Below are 19,119 nucleotides of genomic sequence, written 5' to 3' on the forward strand. Positions count from 1 at the left end.
ATCATATCAATGAAGTAAATTAGTTTTATTGGGATGTATATTTTTACCATGAAAATATTAAAATCTACTTGCATATGCATAGGAGAAATCAATGGTGAAACAAACTAGTTTAGAATAATGATATTTTGGGGATAATAAATAGATAAACTTGTTTATACTTGCTAGTCGTGTGCATGGCATTGTCTTGTTTTATGGAACATATATTTCAATATAAAATTGTTGGTTTATTTCAATTATTATATTACTAGGGAACCCATCCGCGCTTCGCGCGGGTCCGAGTTGGGCTTTATTCGATTATATAATATGTTGAAGAAGCATAAGTGAAGATGCGGTCAATTTTTGGAAGTGTCGTAGACTGGCATTATTTTACTTGTTGTTTAACTGTTGTAATGTGATTTCATGTTTCTTTGTCAAACATTCAATTTATTAATGCACTTTAACGTTTGAGGTTTCTTGGTGGTCTTTATATTTAGTCGTCACATATTTGTACGGACATCATTTTTCTACCTGATTAATACAGTTGACTATTCTGTGCAATGCTCCAATCTTACACCGACATCACTATTATTTTTCACCCCCATATAATTTTCGTAGTCCCAAAGTTGCTACATATTGTTTGTTGGTGGCTCTGCGTACATGTGTATAAACTATGCGCATTATATACAAAGGTATATATGATGGTTGTCTATGTAATAAGGCCCCTACGTATGCATTGTGTATAGTTAAATGTTACATATTTGTGGCAGTACATGAATCATTCAATATTAAGTTTGTAAAAGAGGACTCATATTTTTTCTGCAAGTAGAAATAGTAAGTAGGACATTCATTTCTTATTTTTAGCTTTTCAAATCAGCGCTTTCCGTGAAGGTCGTCTATCATAGGCGCCCTCATCAAGAATGTAATATGTACTATTAAATTTCATAGGCAGCTGCACTGGTCTCTCTTGTATTAGTTAGGCCTCCACGCAACTGTTGCATTTGCATTACACCTCCATCACAAATCCTCATTTGTTTGGATGTTTATCTGCACATGAGTCATTGCGAGAAGTTAGTTAGGCCATTATTTGGTGTAATGTATATTTATAATTGCCATACCAAACAGTTAATTGCTAAGAAATACCTCCTTAGTTTGCACCATTCTTGGACCGATGTTCTGGAAGATTTTCGTGTAAACAATATTTTTTATGTATGTAGGGTCATATGTGTCCTCATCCGCATTGACAATTGTCAATCCTTCTCTTGTTGTTACACGTGATACTGCTACATACAATTAACCATGTGTGAATACTTGTTTTGGCAGATACAACCCAACTCTTTGAAGAGTCTGCCCCTGGCTCTTGTTGATGGTCATAGCATAACAGGGTGCTAAAGGAAGTTGGTGCCTGTTGAGCTTGAACGGCCAATTTGAATCGTTTGGTGACATGATAATTCTTGGTATTGTAACTCTTGAACCGATGTTCTTTCCAGAGATTATGTTTGCAGTAATAGACCAAATACCCAGATGTGTTATTATTAATCTTGTACCATTGCATAGGCCTTCAGTTTGATTTAGATTTCTAAGCAGCATAACCGGACTTCCTACTTTCAAGTGAATGTCATGGTTTGGGATACCTGGGAATCGTAAGTTGTTTAGGAATTCTGTTGGGTACAATATATCCTCCTTATTAGTATTCACGCTTGCTTTGCACACATTGTCTGAGCTATAGTAAGTTCTTCCTTCCCCAGGTATCAGCTTCAGAATTTTCTCATTCAGTTCATGGACCATTTCGTTTTTTGGTGTGAGTATGGCTCTTTCTTTCAAGTAGGATGGGTCGTTATAGTTCTGTAGCAGGGACGGATATACTGCCTCTACAATGGATTCTATTTAATTGTGCGATGTTGGAATGTATACATCAGCGGGCACATGAATGAGGTCCTTCTTATTATTTGTATAAACTGATCCATCTTCAATTTGCAAAAGCCATTTATCAAAACTTGCTATTTTCCGTGCTTCAGAACCCCTGACTTAAGTCTCATATTTTCCGTCAATTCATAAATTGAGAAGTAGGGCCACAACTGTGAGTAGTTCAGCGCTGCATCCACAATATCACGTCTTGTTCCCTTTGGAATAACTGGTAGTATTTGGCGAAAATCACCACCACATACGAAAGTTATGCCCCCAAAAGGTTTCATGGCACTATTTTCATACCTATCTTGGAGAATATCCCTTAAGGTTCTGTCCAATGCTTCAAAGCACAATTTTTTTGCCATTGGTGCCTCATCCCAGATTATCAAAGCAGTCTTCTTAAGTAATTCCGCTAATTGACTGTCTTGTTTGATTTCACTTGTTGACTCTGGCGTGATGTCTAGAGGAATATGAAAGCGCGAATGAGCAGTCCTACCATTTGGTAATAATAAAGCTGCTATACCCGAAGTAGCGACGGGGAAAACGATTTTTGATTGTGATCTGATCTTCAAAATAATAGTATTCCACAGAAATGTCTTACCCGTATCACCATGGCCATGTATAAAAAATAATTTCCCTTCTTCGTTATGAACTGATGTTATTATTGCCTTATATGCCACGCGTTGGCAAGTATTTAACATAGCGAGTGATTGATCATGGAGTATTTGGAGCTTTTCTTTGTCGTAGTCTAGCTCTTCATTGATTAGGCGATTCCCTACATTTCGCATTAATGTTGAATCTGGAAGGGGCATTCCTTCTATATCTTTCAAACTTCTCCCCATCTTTAGAAGGATGCTTTCAATCTCAAATAGTGTGTACGCTTTAATCTGCTTTGTGTTTGGCTGTAAATCATTGAATTGTAATCTCTTTTGCTGGATATGCATGATATCTTTAGATAATATTGCATGGTTATTCTCCCATAGCTTACGTGTATTTGACACCTGACAGTTCATAAGTATGGTAACAAAGAGATGTCGCAACTCGTTTTCAGAAGCCCACTGGGCCGCCTCAGACAAGCAGTCATTCCACTCTTTGTCATCATCTAATAACCCCAAAGCGTAGCAGGCCTCTATATATGTTTTATGATCTACTCCATTGATTTTTCTGATGCTTTCGAAGGAAGTACACCCTTTGACAAAATTTAGTAGCATACGCATGTAAAAACGTTCTCCACTTCCTGGATGTGCAAAGTAAATTCTGCCAACTGCGTGTCTCTTCTTCCTCCAGGTCCATTGTTTGTCTCTTCCATTCCAAACCCAACGCGTTGGAAAATCAGAATATGTCAGCTCTCTTGCATCAGGGTATTCTTTGTTTGCCTCAAACCATTTTGTAAATTTTGTTTTTTCTAAATTGGGTCTGCTTAGTACGCTTTCAGTTGTCCTTGATTCTTTAAATATTATTGTGTTTTGCCCCTGTAAATGAAATGGTAAGCGCTCAACAGCTGATGGCCTGTGATGTATATCAAATGAATAGATCCTCCAGCAAGCTTATGTGGCCGATATGTATCTGCAATCTAGGTATTTTTTTATCTCATCATTTTCTGTTGGTGTCCCTGTTGATTCTATTATTGTTGTGGCTCTATCAGACCCTTTATGAACATACTTGAAGAGGTACTTCACCGACCTCGCATAATTGCATACTTCAACATTTATATGTGCATCAAACTGGACAAGCAAGTCCCTGTTATATGGGACAACATATCGGTTATCTAAGCTGGCACCATTTTTCTTGACTTCAATACCTGTGTTCCGTCTAATATAAATAGGGAATCCATCCGAATCAAAATTTGTTCGGTCATTGTATTTCTTTGGAAAATGTTTTGTGCACTTGCCTTGTTTCATACATGGGCAACTGGGATTTTGTTCTCCGCACGGTCCGTGCATCATGAAGTTCTTCACGGCATTATACCCATCTGTATCTTCTCTGTAATCTGGTATTTCAGCGGATATTACTCTGTCAATATAATTTGTTGTTGGGTTTTTTTGTGTTTCATGAAGGAAAAGCAGGATATGAGCATGTGGCAAGCCTCTTTTCTGGAACTCAATTGTATATTTACCTGTAAACAAATTAGTATGTGGACGGGATTAGCATGTTGGTTAGGTGAATTGGTTGCTAGATATTTTGTATTCATAAAGAAGTGATGTAATTCTTAGTAATTAAGCTTTGTAGGAGTTATGGTTAGGTCTTGTGCGCACATGTTTAAGATTATGTGATAATCTTCCATGTTTTTGGTTGCACATATATATGTACCTATATTGTAATTTAAAAGCATTGAGATTGCATTTTTTGTGATTTAGTAAGACAATATTGAAGATTATTGATTGTCATATCTTACACGCAATTATTGTCCCGAAAGACTTATCCTTTTTAAGAATCCGCATTAGCTGCAATAACTTGATCTGGAAGACTCGGCATATAATTTCCACCCGGCAACCATTAGGATCTTGGTTTATTAGTCTCGTCATTGCATTTATTTCCGGCCACTTTGGGTTGCAAGTAAAATTCAGGAACAAATCTGGGTATCCAGCCCACCGACTTATAGACATTGCATCTTGATAATTTTGTGCCCTGTAGCGAGGTCCTCCAGTGTGGGAGGGAGGTAGTATAATAGTTTTTCCTACCATTGAGCAATCTGAATCTCCACGTACAATAGTATCCATTAAGCCACCATAAAGATCAGACCTTAATTTCTGTTGATTTTTTCGGATATACCTAAATCTTTCTTCTTCAATTGCCATGTACCCATCCACAATGTACTGCTGCAATATCCTGCTAGCTTGGAGTAGAGTGTGTCCCTCATTGAGGCGTTGTTGTATACCGTATCCATAAAATTGTCTCATTGTCAAGTTTGTCTGAGTGTATGTTTTTTGACTCTCAGAATCTAAAGGTATTCCAAGCCTATATCTATCTTCCCCATATGGATGTATTAATGGGTAATTCATCGACATGAAACTTGGGTGTAAATCTGTGATCCTTTGCAGTCCGTTCTTGCGGTGTTCCACAATGACATCTCGCTGGAAGTTAGCATCTGTAAGGTCTCCTACAATTAATTCAGCAACTTCAGAAGTCGTTGGTATGTTGTATTGTCGGCCATCTTGGGTCCTTTCAGATAGGATGCGTATACGGAACTCTGCTTGTGGTTGTTCTCTGTATCTATCCCTTGCCATACGAAATGATTTGACCAAAACATTATTCTCTTCCAACATTTCAGATATTCCTTGTACGATTTATGTTTCTACTTCTTCATGCATCAGACTTTTGATTCTATTCTCTATCTCATTATCCGTGTCATATATACAAAGTTGTGCAAATTGTGGACTTTTTCCAATTTCTGGTAATAGTGAGCCTATATGATGATAATTTTGCCCACTTATTCTAAATACATAAGGACCCTTAGAACGATTGATTGATCTGTCAACTCGACCTCCCATCGATGTAAATGCAAACATGGAGCTATATACCCTAATATTTTTCCTAAAGTTCATTCCCACTTTTCTGGATTCAGTGCCCAATAGATATTTGAGGTACGGTGGTGGTTGAGTCAGTAATGGTACACAAATTCGTCCTTTCATACAACAAAGTGCAAATTTGGGTTGTCGTGTATTTTTAGTTTTGTCTGTCCGTTCCTCATACCACAAAATTGACTGACAATATTGACAGGTGTAGGTTGGAGGGCCCAAAATCAATCTTGTCTTGTATCCAGCTGTCATATAAGTCTGGTGGGAGACGATATAAGTATTGAATTCATGATTAATGAAGTTCTGTAACCAATACAGGGTTATGTGTATATGTTATTATGTGTGTTGTTGTCTGCGTGACAGATGTACCTGTATTGTTTTGACTGGCTTGTCTGTGGATGCATTACATGTGAGACGTCTGCACATTCCTCCATAACTGAGTCATTGGATTGGTTAGAGTGTCCGCCTGAGAAGATGTTTATTAAAAAAATTGTTACTCAGTATAATACATCTTGGATTCATCTGTAAGTATAGACTATGTCTACGTTATTATGCATGACTAATATTACGTTGTATTTATGTTCCTACTGTAATGAGGCGTGAAGAGTTTGACATAATGTAAATGTATGGGAAAGATCGGTAGCAACTATTGTAACGTGCTAGTATTGATTAATGGGGAGATGTCTTTCATTCCTTCTGTGTTGTAATGTTTAGGTGTGGGATTGACATACGTAGTTAGTAGTTCAATTTGGTAAATCTGCTTGGGAGTTGTGCAGTGGATATATGGATCAATAGCAACTTACCCTGTATTTGTCGATGCATTTCTGGCATTCTGATATCTGTTGCGTGCACCACCTTTTCCAAGATTTTGATGTAATATAGAACACCCTTTGCTTGCTTCAGTGGGTGACCTTTGTATTGCCGTTGAAGTAATGTGAGCTTACGCTTTAAACGCGCATACTTTCCCCGAAATTTTTTGAGTTTTCGTATTTCAACAACCCCTTGGGTGGAGATTGATGACGATGTATAACTCTGTATTCTCTGTTTTAACATGCTGTCTTGGACCGCTAAAAGAGGCAGAAGTTGTTGCAGTTTCCTAATATGGGCGGGTACATCAGTAGGCCTTCTAAACACCTTAATTATGTCTGATATGACGTCCATTATGTCTGATCGAATGTTATTTGTAAAGCTTGATTTGTGCTAGCAGAGACGACGGGTAATCTGCAATGTTGAAAAATTATATATAAGCTTACAAAATTTAGTGCAACATAAGGGAGTTTGTATCCGAAAGTTGTGTTGTTGTAACGAATATTTCCTTTAATTTTTAAAAATGTGTATTTGTCTCATTTACAGATGAGGCATATATTTGGAACAACTACACGTAAATTTGTGGTGAATGCACTCAGTGGGCCATCCCAATTTACCTGTTGTTTTATATTATTCAAGTGATGTTGTGGTACTTTACCTTGACTCACCTGCGCTGTTGTTATCGATCGGGGTACAGTGTAGTGCTATTTATTTGGTTCTTTGAATTATATTTTGATGTATGTATCAGGCAACAGTCCCTGCTAAACGCTTGATTTTGTCGTTGTTGGGTGGTTAAATTTGGCTTGTATATTTTTGTATTATGATTACCGGCCAATTCGATCGGTATTGAGTTATCAACGGGGCGCACTTGAATTCTTATAAGGCATCGGCGTTGTTGGAGTTATGGGTAGATATCGTCGGAATAAGGGTGGTACGCTATTTCAGTAAGAATAGGTTGGTGTTTTTTTGTAATAGTCGTTGTAGCGGGCAACTGGTAGTTGAGTGTTTTATGAAATTCCAAGCAACATGTTTATAGTTAGCCAAAGGACACATTGTTTAGCCCGTTATTGTGCAGCAATTGTATTGTTAGAACGCATCGGCGTTGTTTGAGTAATGGCAAGAGATTTTGGGAGTAATGGTGGTATGTTATTTCAACGGTAAGAATAGGTAGGATCTGATTCATAATACTTGTTGTAATGTGTAGTTGGATGTTGTCTTTTTTTCAAATTTTAAGCAGCATGTACTAAGCAAGCCAAAGGACATACAATTTGGTACCTTTTTTGTGGGTTTTTTTTTCTTATTTGAAGCGGCATGTACTATCCACGTGAAAGGACACACTATTTGTGTCCTTTTTCGTGCGTTTGTTGTACCCATAGTCGGCGTCGACATTGTTTGATTATTGGACAACATTTTGGGGATTAAGGGTGGTGTGTTATTTCATTGGTGAATACGTTGTTTTTCAATTATAAATAGCGAGTAACTGGAAGGAAGTGAAATTAAAGGACACACCGTTTGAGGCCTTATTCATATTGAATGTAATTATGCCTTTAACAGTGATGTGTGAATTTTTTTTTAAATGAGTGGTGGTATATGGTGTTATTTATTTCTATTATATCTACGTTATTGAATACATTGGGGGTTTATCTATTATAGTTCTCATTTTAGTTTCAGTTGATGTGAATTGTGTTTATTTTGTAGAGTTAGATTCCGGTGAAGGTATTGGATTGTACAACTCGTTTGTGCAAAAATCTAAATGTCTGGCAGCACACCGGGATGCGGTAGTACACATTGTCTGTTTTGAGATTTGTAAACCCCTGTTTGTGGTTATCGTATGGTTGGGTGTTGTAGTGTGGGTTAGTAAGAATGACATTGTGGTAACTATACGCAAGGTAATCTAATCTATTTCAACACGGGGCAACAAAAAAGCAAAAGAATGGAGTACTTTGCCTCGAACCTTGCTTTCTATATGCGTAGTTTTTGTCTAAATTAGAGACGTGCATTAGGTTCTCACATTGTCTTTTGTATTTTAACTGGTTATTAGAAGGTAGACTTCATATAATCAAGAGAAGGTGGACATGAACACATTGTAAATACATACACATTTTTTAATGCGATATTTCTGGGAGTTGAGGAAACATAATACCCAATCATTCCACAGATGAACAACATTTGCTATTAAATCACCCAAGTATGTACTCGTAAATTAATAATACCCTGACAAACAAATAAGGAGCTAGTTGAGTACAATAATACTTCTACGGTCCATAGCATATTTAATTGTAACTTAGGCTCTAAATGTGCATTTTTTTTATGTGTCTGCAGCACTTTCTCCGTCAAGGTGTATGAAGTGCTTCCTTTTCTTTATCAGCCTTCTTGCATAAACTCTTGTGTTGCCATTGGAAGTCCCTTCCCCGTCATCCGGATGTTCTTCTGAGTTGTTTGTGTGTGAACCTCCTGCCTTTTGCACATGTGAGTTCTGCATCTCTTTCATTTTGAGTTTTTCCTATAGTTTAAAATGCATATTTAGCATTAAAGGGGATGTAAGTTGGACGGTTAGCTTTGGAAATCAATGATGAATGAATAAAAAAGATAGGTATTAAATTGTGACTGATAACATTACTTTTTTTTCTTTGTTAATGCGGTGTTGCAATTCCAATTCTTCATCCGGCACAAACACTTTTGAAACCGTATAATTTTTCAGCCCCTCTTTAAAATTGAAGTTGGTCAATTTAAGCTTGAATACAAAATCCTTGCCGCAGAGGCTCTCAATTAGCGATGGAACATGCATATCACCTTTGGACATTCGATTTACCGACTTAGAAGCCGAAGTATCGAGCAACTTTTCCGCAACCCCATTAAAAAGAACCAAAGTTGTCTTCTCTCCGTTGTCTTTTACCTTAATGTGTATCTTGTACCTGTGTGTGCCATAAATAATTAGTGTTTGAATAAAAGTACGCATATGGTAGATTGTTAACTGTTTCCATACCTAACCAACGGGAAGTCACATTCTTTTCCGCACTTATTGCAGGTGTAGACGCCATTTGTAGGTTCTATTTTTTTGTTGCATAAGTTGCACGATATGTAGTGCCAACCAAAGTAGGTATCTATTTGACTGATCTAAGCATGCAATGTAACAAAACATTCCTAGTAATTGAAAAGAAATTAGTTCAATATACAGTCGAAGCCTGTTGATCTAATGTATTTTTCCTAAGGTACGGAGGTTGCTTAACGTACTAACCTCTATGTCATAACTCCAGTCCGAATCCAGCAACTCAGTAATAGTCATCCGGTTCTGGAACATTGCCTCCGCAATAGGTATGTTACTTCTATTACCACTCTCAATTGTTTGTATGTGAGCGGGTTTGGTTGCAAACTTTTGAATCAATGAGATGATGTGGTCCATTTGAAGATTCACATACGTTTTGGTTGCTGTTGTGGTGGCAAAAGTAATTTCACCTGTTACAAAATAAGCTTTACACGTCACGTTAACCTAGTGACGTTAAAACTGCACTTAACTGATATGCTCTGTAATAGTATTTACCTCTGAATTCCTTCACCGTTGTTGCCATAATAATGACAATGTATGGACCGGATTCAGGGGGGAATAAGTATGGGTAAAATTCTTCACCATAATCCTCCCAAAGGGTTATTTTGACTTTGGCAGACCTGTCCTCGCTAAAAAAACAACGTAACCTGTTAGTGTTATGCTTGTTTTTTGGGGTTACTTAATATAAGTGAAAACAATTAGATGAGATTTGTTAATTACGAATCAGTAAGAATGTGAAGGTCTCGTTTTTTCCACTTTGAACCAACACTCTCTAGATCACCTATTCCACATAAGCATCCGACCACATCTACAAGTTCAATAGGGAGAATATTAAGTACATACGGGGATGAATGTGCGTTAGATAATTGAAGTGTAAAAGTTTACCTGATAGGTAGGTGTTGTTATTGACCCGTGAGCGAACAATGTTTGGCCGAATAAACTGGAAGCCATTTTTAGGGATATTAACAGTATCATCCTTTATATTTTGTATGGCAGTTATCCGCAGAAAAGTGATTTTAAAATTAGATTAAATGGGTCTGTATTCACCCATACTTTCAGCGACCTTAAAGTTCTTGATAATGATCACAGAGCCTTCGGCTAAATTAAAACGAAACCGGTTGACTTGATTCTTCCAGATTCCGCATGTACCAAAGTTCCCTGTTACATGTCAATTGGTAAGTGCATCCGCAATAACCTAACCAACAACAATGTGGTTAAAAGTTGAAATGAAAGGGGTATTACCTTTTCGTCAATAAGTATCATGTCTAGACTTATCATTTCATTGCTTTTCTTGTAGTTTTTAAATTCCCACATACGGCAAACTCGTACCTTAACCAACCAGTCATCCCTGGTAGTATCCAAATTTGAAAGAAGTGAATAGGACATATGGTTGTAACAATTAAAGGTTAGAGGAAGAAGAATTGTGTGCTTTTAAAGGAAGGTAGAAAGGGGTTATCGTTAATGGGTGTCTAGGAGTCTGCAAGGCATTATATAGATATTGAGGGAATTTGAAAGAGGGTTGCAACCGTTAGGAAGAGACGCATTGTTTTGGAAGTACATTTACGAAGAAGCGCAATTTGGAACAACCGTTAGGTTCATAAGTTGTGTTTAGCAAGAGATGTTAGGAAGTGACGCATTCTTTGAGAAGAGCTATTTTTTTATCACAATCCGTGGAGCCGTGTTTGTAGTATTAAATAGGCTAGTTGCAGGTTTAATTAGTGGGTTGGAATTTCATTCCATATAGGGCTTTAATAGCCCTGAGTTTGATCAAATAATTAAGCAAATCAAACTAAGCCCGCCTAGTCGTAGATATGCTATGTTGTTGACTTAAAAAGAGACTTGTGAGGTATACATAGAAGACTGAAGGCATGGGCCTTTGCATTGATTGGACTTAGGAGGTAAAAACATGTTTATTTGTTAACGTTTTATTCTCTCGCTCCCTCTTAAAATACATCCAATTACAGGTAGAGGGAGGGTAAACTCAGTGATACCAAAAGTGTCCATGAAATTGTCTTGCCTCTTAACTGAATAGCCGTCGTCAACAGTTAGGGAAAAAAAATCACTACTATGATTTACTATGATGGATTAATTCTCTATAGTTTATTAGTTTAACCTCAAACCAGATAAAAATGAAGTTTTAAATCTGGGATTTAGTGTGAAAACTTTGTTTTTTAATACTCTATTTTTTTTGAAATCTTTAAATTAATGAACTTTGATTATATACACATTTTATAAATGCAGAAGATCTTATTTAAAGTTGGAGTCGCCCAGGTAACCTTTTGTAAGCATGCAATTTGTAATTGCAATTGTAGAGAGTTTTAAGATGCGGTAACAAATGGTATTTTTGGGAGACAAAAGTGGATTTTCACAGGCCAACGTAAAGTTAAGGTTGACTGATAGCGTCATCAGTTTTGCTGGATTTCGAGATTGGAAGATATCTGTATCGACGTTTCATAAACATATTTTAAAGCCATTTAGGGTTGAATTTGAAAATAATAAATATTAGATTAAATAATTATCTAACTGTAGTCTGATAAAATTATGAGGGATACAAGTTCGTTACCTAATAAAGATATGGGTATTATAACAGTCATAGCAATTATGCAAGTTTTATGAGGGCAATCAAATGAAACACGATAGTGGTTGTTCTTCGGTATAAGGTTTGAGTGTATATAGCGTGTCAAATGACCATTTAGTCTGCTTGTACTGGTAAAATGATGTTAATGAAGGTATCTGATAAGTTTTCAGATAAAGAAGCATCTTCATCCTTGTTCAGGTTACCTTTTTCCCTCAAAGATGTAATCTCTTCAGTTTCTATTGACGTGAAGAAATCAGGAGGTGCAGTATTCTTGATCTCTGTTCGTTCATCACCAGGGTTGAGATCGGTAATGCTTTCGCTAGATATCTCACCATTCTATCCAATCACACCCTGAGATGAAGTCTTTGTTTTTTTTCTGTCAGTTAACTGCTTGTTAGTTTGTGCTTAGGTGCTGTTACTTGCCTTTCTTTCATTATATATGTCAAATCAAGAGTCTACACTGCCACCATTTTGTTTCTCCAAATGGAGACATTTAATTCACATCATAACAAAGTTGATGCGGAACAAATAATTTTGTGAAAGATGTGAGAAGAAGTGATGCATAAACAAAATGAACAGAGGAGCATACTTCCACAACACTGTCAATGCTAAGCAATCTCTGGGGTACGAGCGAGGTATTGGAAGGTAAAGGGTAGCAATGTGATGGCGTAAATGTCAAAGAACTTATTTAAAGACAAATTCCCCCATGTAGCCTAGTTTGCGCTTAGAAATTTGTAGATGTAGTTGTAGAAAGTTTTTTAATCCGACAAAGTTTGGAATGTTACGCGCACTAATAGGCACTTTGAAAGGATCATGGCAACGAAAAGTAGAATGGTATCAAAGGATGATTTGTCAACGTATTCTATAGATGGTTAACGTTGACATTTACATCAAATAATACTTCATTTAATAAATTGGGCTACGGATTCTGATAAAATGATGTTGGAGGAAGTACACAAATTTGTGACATAAATTAAATTAGCATGTAATCAGCTTTGTGACAGCGTGTTCTGGTAAAATTATGTTAATGAAGGAACAAAAGATTTACTTAAGGATATATATCATTAAAAGCCAAGTTGTAACATAATACAAAGATAATAGGAAGTGAGTTGTTTAAAATAAATTGACATTGCCACCACACTTCCAATGTTAACCAAGTTAGGGCAAGTTTGGGAAGTAATAGAGCAGCAAATGTATAAGGTAAAAAGGAGATAAGAATGTATTAAAACATAAGGCATTGGTTCCGCAACCATTGTTAATTAACTCTTGATGGTTCTTCAAGGTTTGTGGAATGAATAAAGGCCCTTATGTGGGCATGTTGTCTCCGTAGGTAGCTGATTCTCAATTTTGCTAGGTGTGCATATTCCCATTCCACGGGATTTGGAGGTAGTTCTGTTTAAGAAGTAAGAAGGAGACAATGTTAACGGTGAACAACAATAAAGAAGCCGAAATAAAGAAGAAGAATAAGAAGAAGAAGTTATAATGTGGGAGTTACCTGACAGTTCTGTAAGAAGGGTTAGATTTGAAGGAGTGGATGCAGTTCTTTCAGCATTCGTTATATGCCTGTGTATGTACAGATTTGAGAAACAGCTTTACGATTTAAGGGGTGAATTAAATTCAGGGAAGGGTGTGAGGGTGAGAAATCCAATGAATGATGCAAGGGTTAAACTTATGTATGTATACTTGGAGTGGCCGGGGTTTTTTGTATGTGCTGTTGGGTCCATACCAGATAGTTGATTTGCATCAATAGCGGGAGTCCTGGTGATCGACAAACTGGATGAAATAGGGGATGAAAATATGAGACACACGAGTAGGCACCGTCATACAGAGTAACGATAGCACAGGCGTAACGAGTGAGTGGAAGATGTATGAATGTATACCTGTATTGGGTGGGAGTTTGTTTTAAATCCTTTGTGTCCATAGAAGCAGCGTGTACATTTGAGTCTAGGTAAGCAGTCCTAGGAGGAGACAAAGTAGAATAGTACAGGAGTTTCCTTATTAAAAAATCAAGGGGAAAAAATAATAAAACGTAATTTGTTACAAAACTGATTAAAATAAAATATGGGATGAAAATATAAAACGCACGAGGAGGCACCAGTGTACAAAGTAACGCTAACGCACGTGTAACGGGTGAGTCGAAAATGGATGAGTGTGTACCTGGTTTGGGCGGGGGTTTGTTGTAAATCCTTTGGGTCCTTAGAAGCAGCCAATACATTTGCGTCTATATAAATAGGCCTGATAGGAGACAAAATTAGAAATGTACGGGAGTTTGTACTATAAAAACTTCCAGGTCATCTAGTTTTGCAACAAAAAAATGAACATTATATACAAAAATCAAAGATTAAACAACATGACTTTATAATAACCAATGTGTATAAACTCTATATGAAGTTCAAATTCTGCCCAATAGAGGGCATGTTATCTTCAAGAGGACAGATAAATATAGACAAGTACATAGTCTTTTGCCTAACATACCAGGTCATCTAGTTCTGCAACAACAAAATGAATATTATATACAAAAATCAAAGCTTAAACAACATGAATTTATAAGAAGTAATGTGTATAAACTCTATATGCAGTTCAAATTCTGCCCAATAAAGGGCATGCCATCTTCAAGAGGCAACTAAATATAGACAGTTACTACACTATTGAAGACATAGTCTTTTGCCTAACATACCAGGTCATTTAAGTTTTGCAACAAAGAAATGAACATTATATACAAAAATCAAAGCTTAAACAACATGACTTTATAAGAACCAATGTGTATAAATTTTATATTCACTGCAACCATGTAAGAACCATTTGCTTTGCAGTAATAGCAAGAAACATAACTATCAATCCCGAAAAGAGGGTAAGAAAGAGATGCCCAAATATAGCGCCAAACAGAGAGTGTTTGGACATAACATTTTATCTACGTTTTTCAGTTTGACCATCGAAAATTCCAAATACAACTACAAACAACCAAAACCCTGTTTTCACTATTTATACATTATAAAAACCTAATTTTAGTTGCAAAAACTGTAACCATACAGAATTCCCACAACAACCCAATGTAATCCCAAAAGTGGATTCGGGGAGGGTAAGTTTACGCAGACCTTACTCCTACTAAATAAAATGACTCCCCGGCATTATATGTCATCATTTTTTGCTAACACTGAAGTAGAAAGGTGCATCTTTTTTTTACATTCTTGTTTATAAAGAGGAAAATATCACTGCTAGAGTTTCTGGGTGATAGGTATGATCTTACTTTATTATCTAGGGTTTGTTCCAAGATTAGGTCGCTACAATATCCTTTAATCCAAACTAAGAAAAACCCTAGAAAAATTCAATATGAAGGGAAAAAATCGTGAGAGTGAAAAATGTATCAATGTTTACCTGGTTTGAGAGGGGGTTTGATTGAAATCCTTCTGGTATGTAGAATCCGTCAGTGAGAGTGCGTGAATATTAGCAGCGGGGAGGGGGGGGGGGGGGGNGGATGAGTGTAGCAATTGGAAGCAATGGAGGAAATTGGAGGTTGTGTGTATGCCGAGTTGCAGCAATGTAAGGAGGGAGTTTTGGTTTAGGAGTAATATATAAAAACGTGGTGACGGTATGGAAGAGGCGTGTTGGCAATGCAAGGGGGATGTTGTTTAGTTATGGGTATGACTGTTTGGAGGCAAAGGGTTGTTTTTGTATTTTAAAAATTGTAGGAGAATTACGGTGGGTATTTTTGGTATTAAAAAAATTGAAGGAGAATTAAGGCTTGTGATGGCGCCACATCACCGGGCTGAGGGTTCCCCTTTATATATATATATATATATATATGATTCTTGTTGGCTGATATTTCTTCTCCTCCTTTCTCTGTAGTGTTTTGACACACCATCCAGTTAGTGACACACATATCAAACCGGTTTTAAAAAAAAGACCTAAATTACGCCAAACAAGCATAAATATATTTTACATAATTTAAAAAGAAATTCACACACTATAACCAAACATATGCATACTTATTAATCAAACATATCAAGATTTTACATTTTATAGTAAATCTAGGGAAAGATCAATATGCACAACCTATTCTCCTTAACGCTTCTTTTTTCTTGTGTAACGATCCTCAAAGTCGTTTTTGTTTTTTTGTGTATTATCCTTGTTTTATCATGAAGGGATATGGTGGCACGATTGCAACGAGATCAAATGATTATTGGGTGAGGTTTTCAGTTTTAAAGGTTTGAAAGTTGGAATATTTGATCAAAGTCAACATTTTAGGTTAACTAGCTTTAATTATGAAAGTTATGCTACGTCCGGAAGGTGATTCTTACTTGATTGGCTAGTTGATAATAACGAATTTTAAATCATTGCTTAGTTTGTTATATAAAAAAGAATGAAATATTTGAAAGTGTACCTAATGATGCGATTATTGATCATTTTCAAGATGACAAGTCGTTGAGTACGATATATTGTAATGCAACATTTATTCTAATATTTTGTGTTTAAATGGATGAAATATTTGAATGTGTACCTAATGATGCGATTATTGATCATTTTCAAGATGACAAGTCGTTGAGTACGATATATTGTAATGCAACATTTATTCTAATATTTTGTGTTTAAATGGTTTGTTACTTTTTTAAATATGTACAAAGATTGAGTACTTTTTTTTATTATTATTATTACATATAAATTAATTTTATTGGAAACCCACAAGTTTAAAATCCTAAATCCACCTATGATTCGAAATAGTGCTTTCTATCAACCATTTTTTCATATCTAGGATTCAAAACTGAGACATTTGATTAAGAAATGAGCAACTCATCCAATGCACCACTTCCTTTGATGGTTGATGATCTCGAAGATGAATGGTGTGGTGGTTGATCGGAAGAAGATGAACCGTGTGGACTGTCTCTATTATTGACAACTGACAAATAATAATATCATCTAAATTATGTCATTTTGCACGACTTCTTGGTCTAGTATTACAATCAATAAACTGATAATTGTAATAATTTTTACCCTTTTTTTTCTTGTATGCACGGGTAGCAGAATTTTTTTTTTCTTTTTTTCTTTGGCAATGATTTAAATCAAGACTTCTTGTAAGTTATCAATGTCCATAATTATAACAGTAACAACAAAAAGCTGAAGAGGAGCCTATAAAGATGAAAAAGTGTGATTACTTTTTTTTCCCATTCATGAATACATTACACTAGTGGAATGGTTATTTTACAGCCTTTTCTTTCCTTCTTTCTGTACTTCATTCCATATGATACTAGTGAATATTGTTTCTTCCAAAAAATCAAGAATTTTGCGCATGCACGCGCAATATATATGTTATTGAAAATCTTTCGGAAAATACTTTTTCATAAAATTTGTAGAGAATTTTCATAGGCGTGTCAAAAACATATTCCTTAAGGATATTTCATCGGATATAAGTGTATACTTGTTCAAAATTCAACAAGCTCTTTCCGTATAAAACTAGGAGTACAGAAACTAACAAAAAATATTTTTATAAAAAAACCAACATACTAAAATACGGAAAAGAATAATTAATCTTCCTCTTCTTCTCCAAGAGATAAGACTTGGATATATAGAGGTATAACAAAAATCATCTCATAATGTTTGAAGATCCCAACATTTTTCAAATTCAAGTCATAAAAGGCTAATGAAGAGCAAAAGATTAATGGGATGAGGTGACTTAAATGCCAATGAATACAAAGGGTTTGTTTCATATGTGACTTTTCAAATGGTCTGTTAGGAGTAATAAAGGTGATATTAAGCATGGTATTAAATCATAAAGATATGCTACATAATTAGTTTTTGAGATATAAGAATTATTTCTCCAACACTTCTCCACATATTTCAAAAATGTTATAAAAGAATAGAATAAAATAAAAGGTTTTACTTGGTTTTCACATATATGAGTATAATGTATCGAATCTGATGTTTGTAGACTATGTATCAGATCTATATAAAGTAAATATTTAAACTTACAGTGTAACTAGTTAAAAGTAGGACTTCTATGTATCAAGAATTATTTTATAATCTCGTGGTTTAATTCTACTACACATCTCGCACAATCTTCATTGTTATCGCGGTTTTATACTAAGAGGTCATGTGTGTGCCTTGATATTCTTGAGTTCTCTAAAAAATTTTCATAATTTCATAGGAGCATCATCACTCTACACTCATATGGGTCCAAACATCATGTGTGTTCTGCAGAGCAAAGACCACCTACAAAGAATATGAAATGAATTAAGAGTTTACTTCAACCGCACTTTGTTTTGTAGTATTGCACTATATTCAGTCATCGTAGAAGAAACATAATTCGATAGTGCTTATTTGGATCAACTAATGATTTATTGTTATCCATATGAACTTAATTCATAGGATCTCAAATCATATCTCTTGGGTTACTTGCTCTTCTCAAATTAATTATAGTCTCACTCCCCTCGATATTTCTTTTAGTTTGTGCATTGATCAGTTTCACTACACATAATTTACATAAATAAATTAGCTCATAACAATTGTTTTATCACATTATATCTCAACTAAGTGTGTCCATTTTTTAATTGAAAATTTTATTTTTCAACACAATTTTTGTTGCTTGGCAACCACAATATATAAACACAAAAATATGTTGATTTTATTTTAATTGGAATACTCACTCGATTTCTTAACTAGCCAACTCCAAATAACAAAAAAAAAAAAGTTGGCTAGTTTTCATGTTATGATAACCCCACTAAGGTTAAACACAAAATCAACGATGGATTTCGAAATTCACTTTACATTATTGTACACTTTTAGTACAGTAAGAAATTCAGTTTGTTTAGTACCATAATTGTGTTACCTCCCATACATCATCAATAACTTCTTTCAAAGATAATGCATCAAGAAATAACATAAATTTCAATAAGATAACTGTAAAATTTGTCACTATTTTTTCAACTATAACATTCCATTCAGTAACATCACAATTGATTAGCATACATTTAACAATTAGTTTGGACAGACCAACTTACCGGCTATTAGAATATATACATATAAACCATAACAGAGGCGCTAGACATCTGAAAAAACCAGATAGAGGTGAATCTTACCAATTGGTCAACTAGAGGGAACTGATCTACTATGAATGTCAGTTACCTTGAGTATTTGAGCTTTCATTTACAGAAATATAGCACCAAAAATATAATAATAGGAAAATACATACAAAATATGTACTTGTATGTAAAACAAATTAATACTCTAACAAATAGACATGTTAAAATGCTCAAATGAATTAGATATTCAAAATGAGCAAGCTTGAGCATATA

General features: G+C 35.4%; 2 protein-coding genes across 2 annotated transcripts; both read right to left on the reverse strand.

The window, feature by feature from the left end:
* Positions 1–1,269: 1,269 nt before the first annotated feature.
* On the reverse strand, positions 1,270–1,764 carry LOC125845677 (uncharacterized). Its single transcript, XM_049525220.1, has one exon. It carries the CDS (start codon positions 1,762–1,764, stop codon positions 1,270–1,272), a length of 495 nt encoding a protein of 164 aa, XP_049381177.1.
* Positions 1,765–1,976: 212 nt separating this feature from the next.
* LOC125845678 (uncharacterized) lies at positions 1,977–5,150 on the reverse strand. Its single transcript, XM_049525221.1, has 3 exons — positions 4,280–5,150; positions 3,547–4,000; positions 1,977–3,393 (listed from the first exon to the last, which is right to left on the reverse strand). Exons 1-3 carry the CDS (start codon positions 5,148–5,150, stop codon positions 1,977–1,979), a joined length of 2,742 nt encoding a protein of 913 aa, XP_049381178.1.
* Positions 5,151–19,119: the final 13,969 nt, after the last annotated feature.

Source organism: Solanum stenotomum, chromosome 11 (genome assembly GCF_019186545.1).
Source record: "Solanum stenotomum isolate F172 chromosome 11, ASM1918654v1, whole genome shotgun sequence".
Classification (NCBI taxonomy): domain Eukaryota; kingdom Viridiplantae; phylum Streptophyta; class Magnoliopsida; order Solanales; family Solanaceae; genus Solanum; species Solanum stenotomum.

Coding starts and splice junctions, on each gene's coding strand:
- LOC125845677 (XM_049525220.1), bottom strand. CDS start 1,764: ATGGTCCATGAACTGAATGAGAAAATTCTGAAGCTGATACCTGGGGAA.
- LOC125845678 (XM_049525221.1), bottom strand. CDS start 5,150: ATGTTGGAAGAGAATAATGTTTTGGTCAAATCATTTCGTATGGCAAGG. Junction 4,001..4,279: donor TTTCGGGACAATAATTGCGT/GTAAGATATGAC, acceptor ATTTGTTTACAG/GTAAATATACAATTGAGTTC. Junction 3,394..3,546: donor TCGGTGAAGTACCTCTTCAA/GTATGTTCATAA, acceptor TATACATCACAG/GCCATCAGCTGTTGAGCGCT.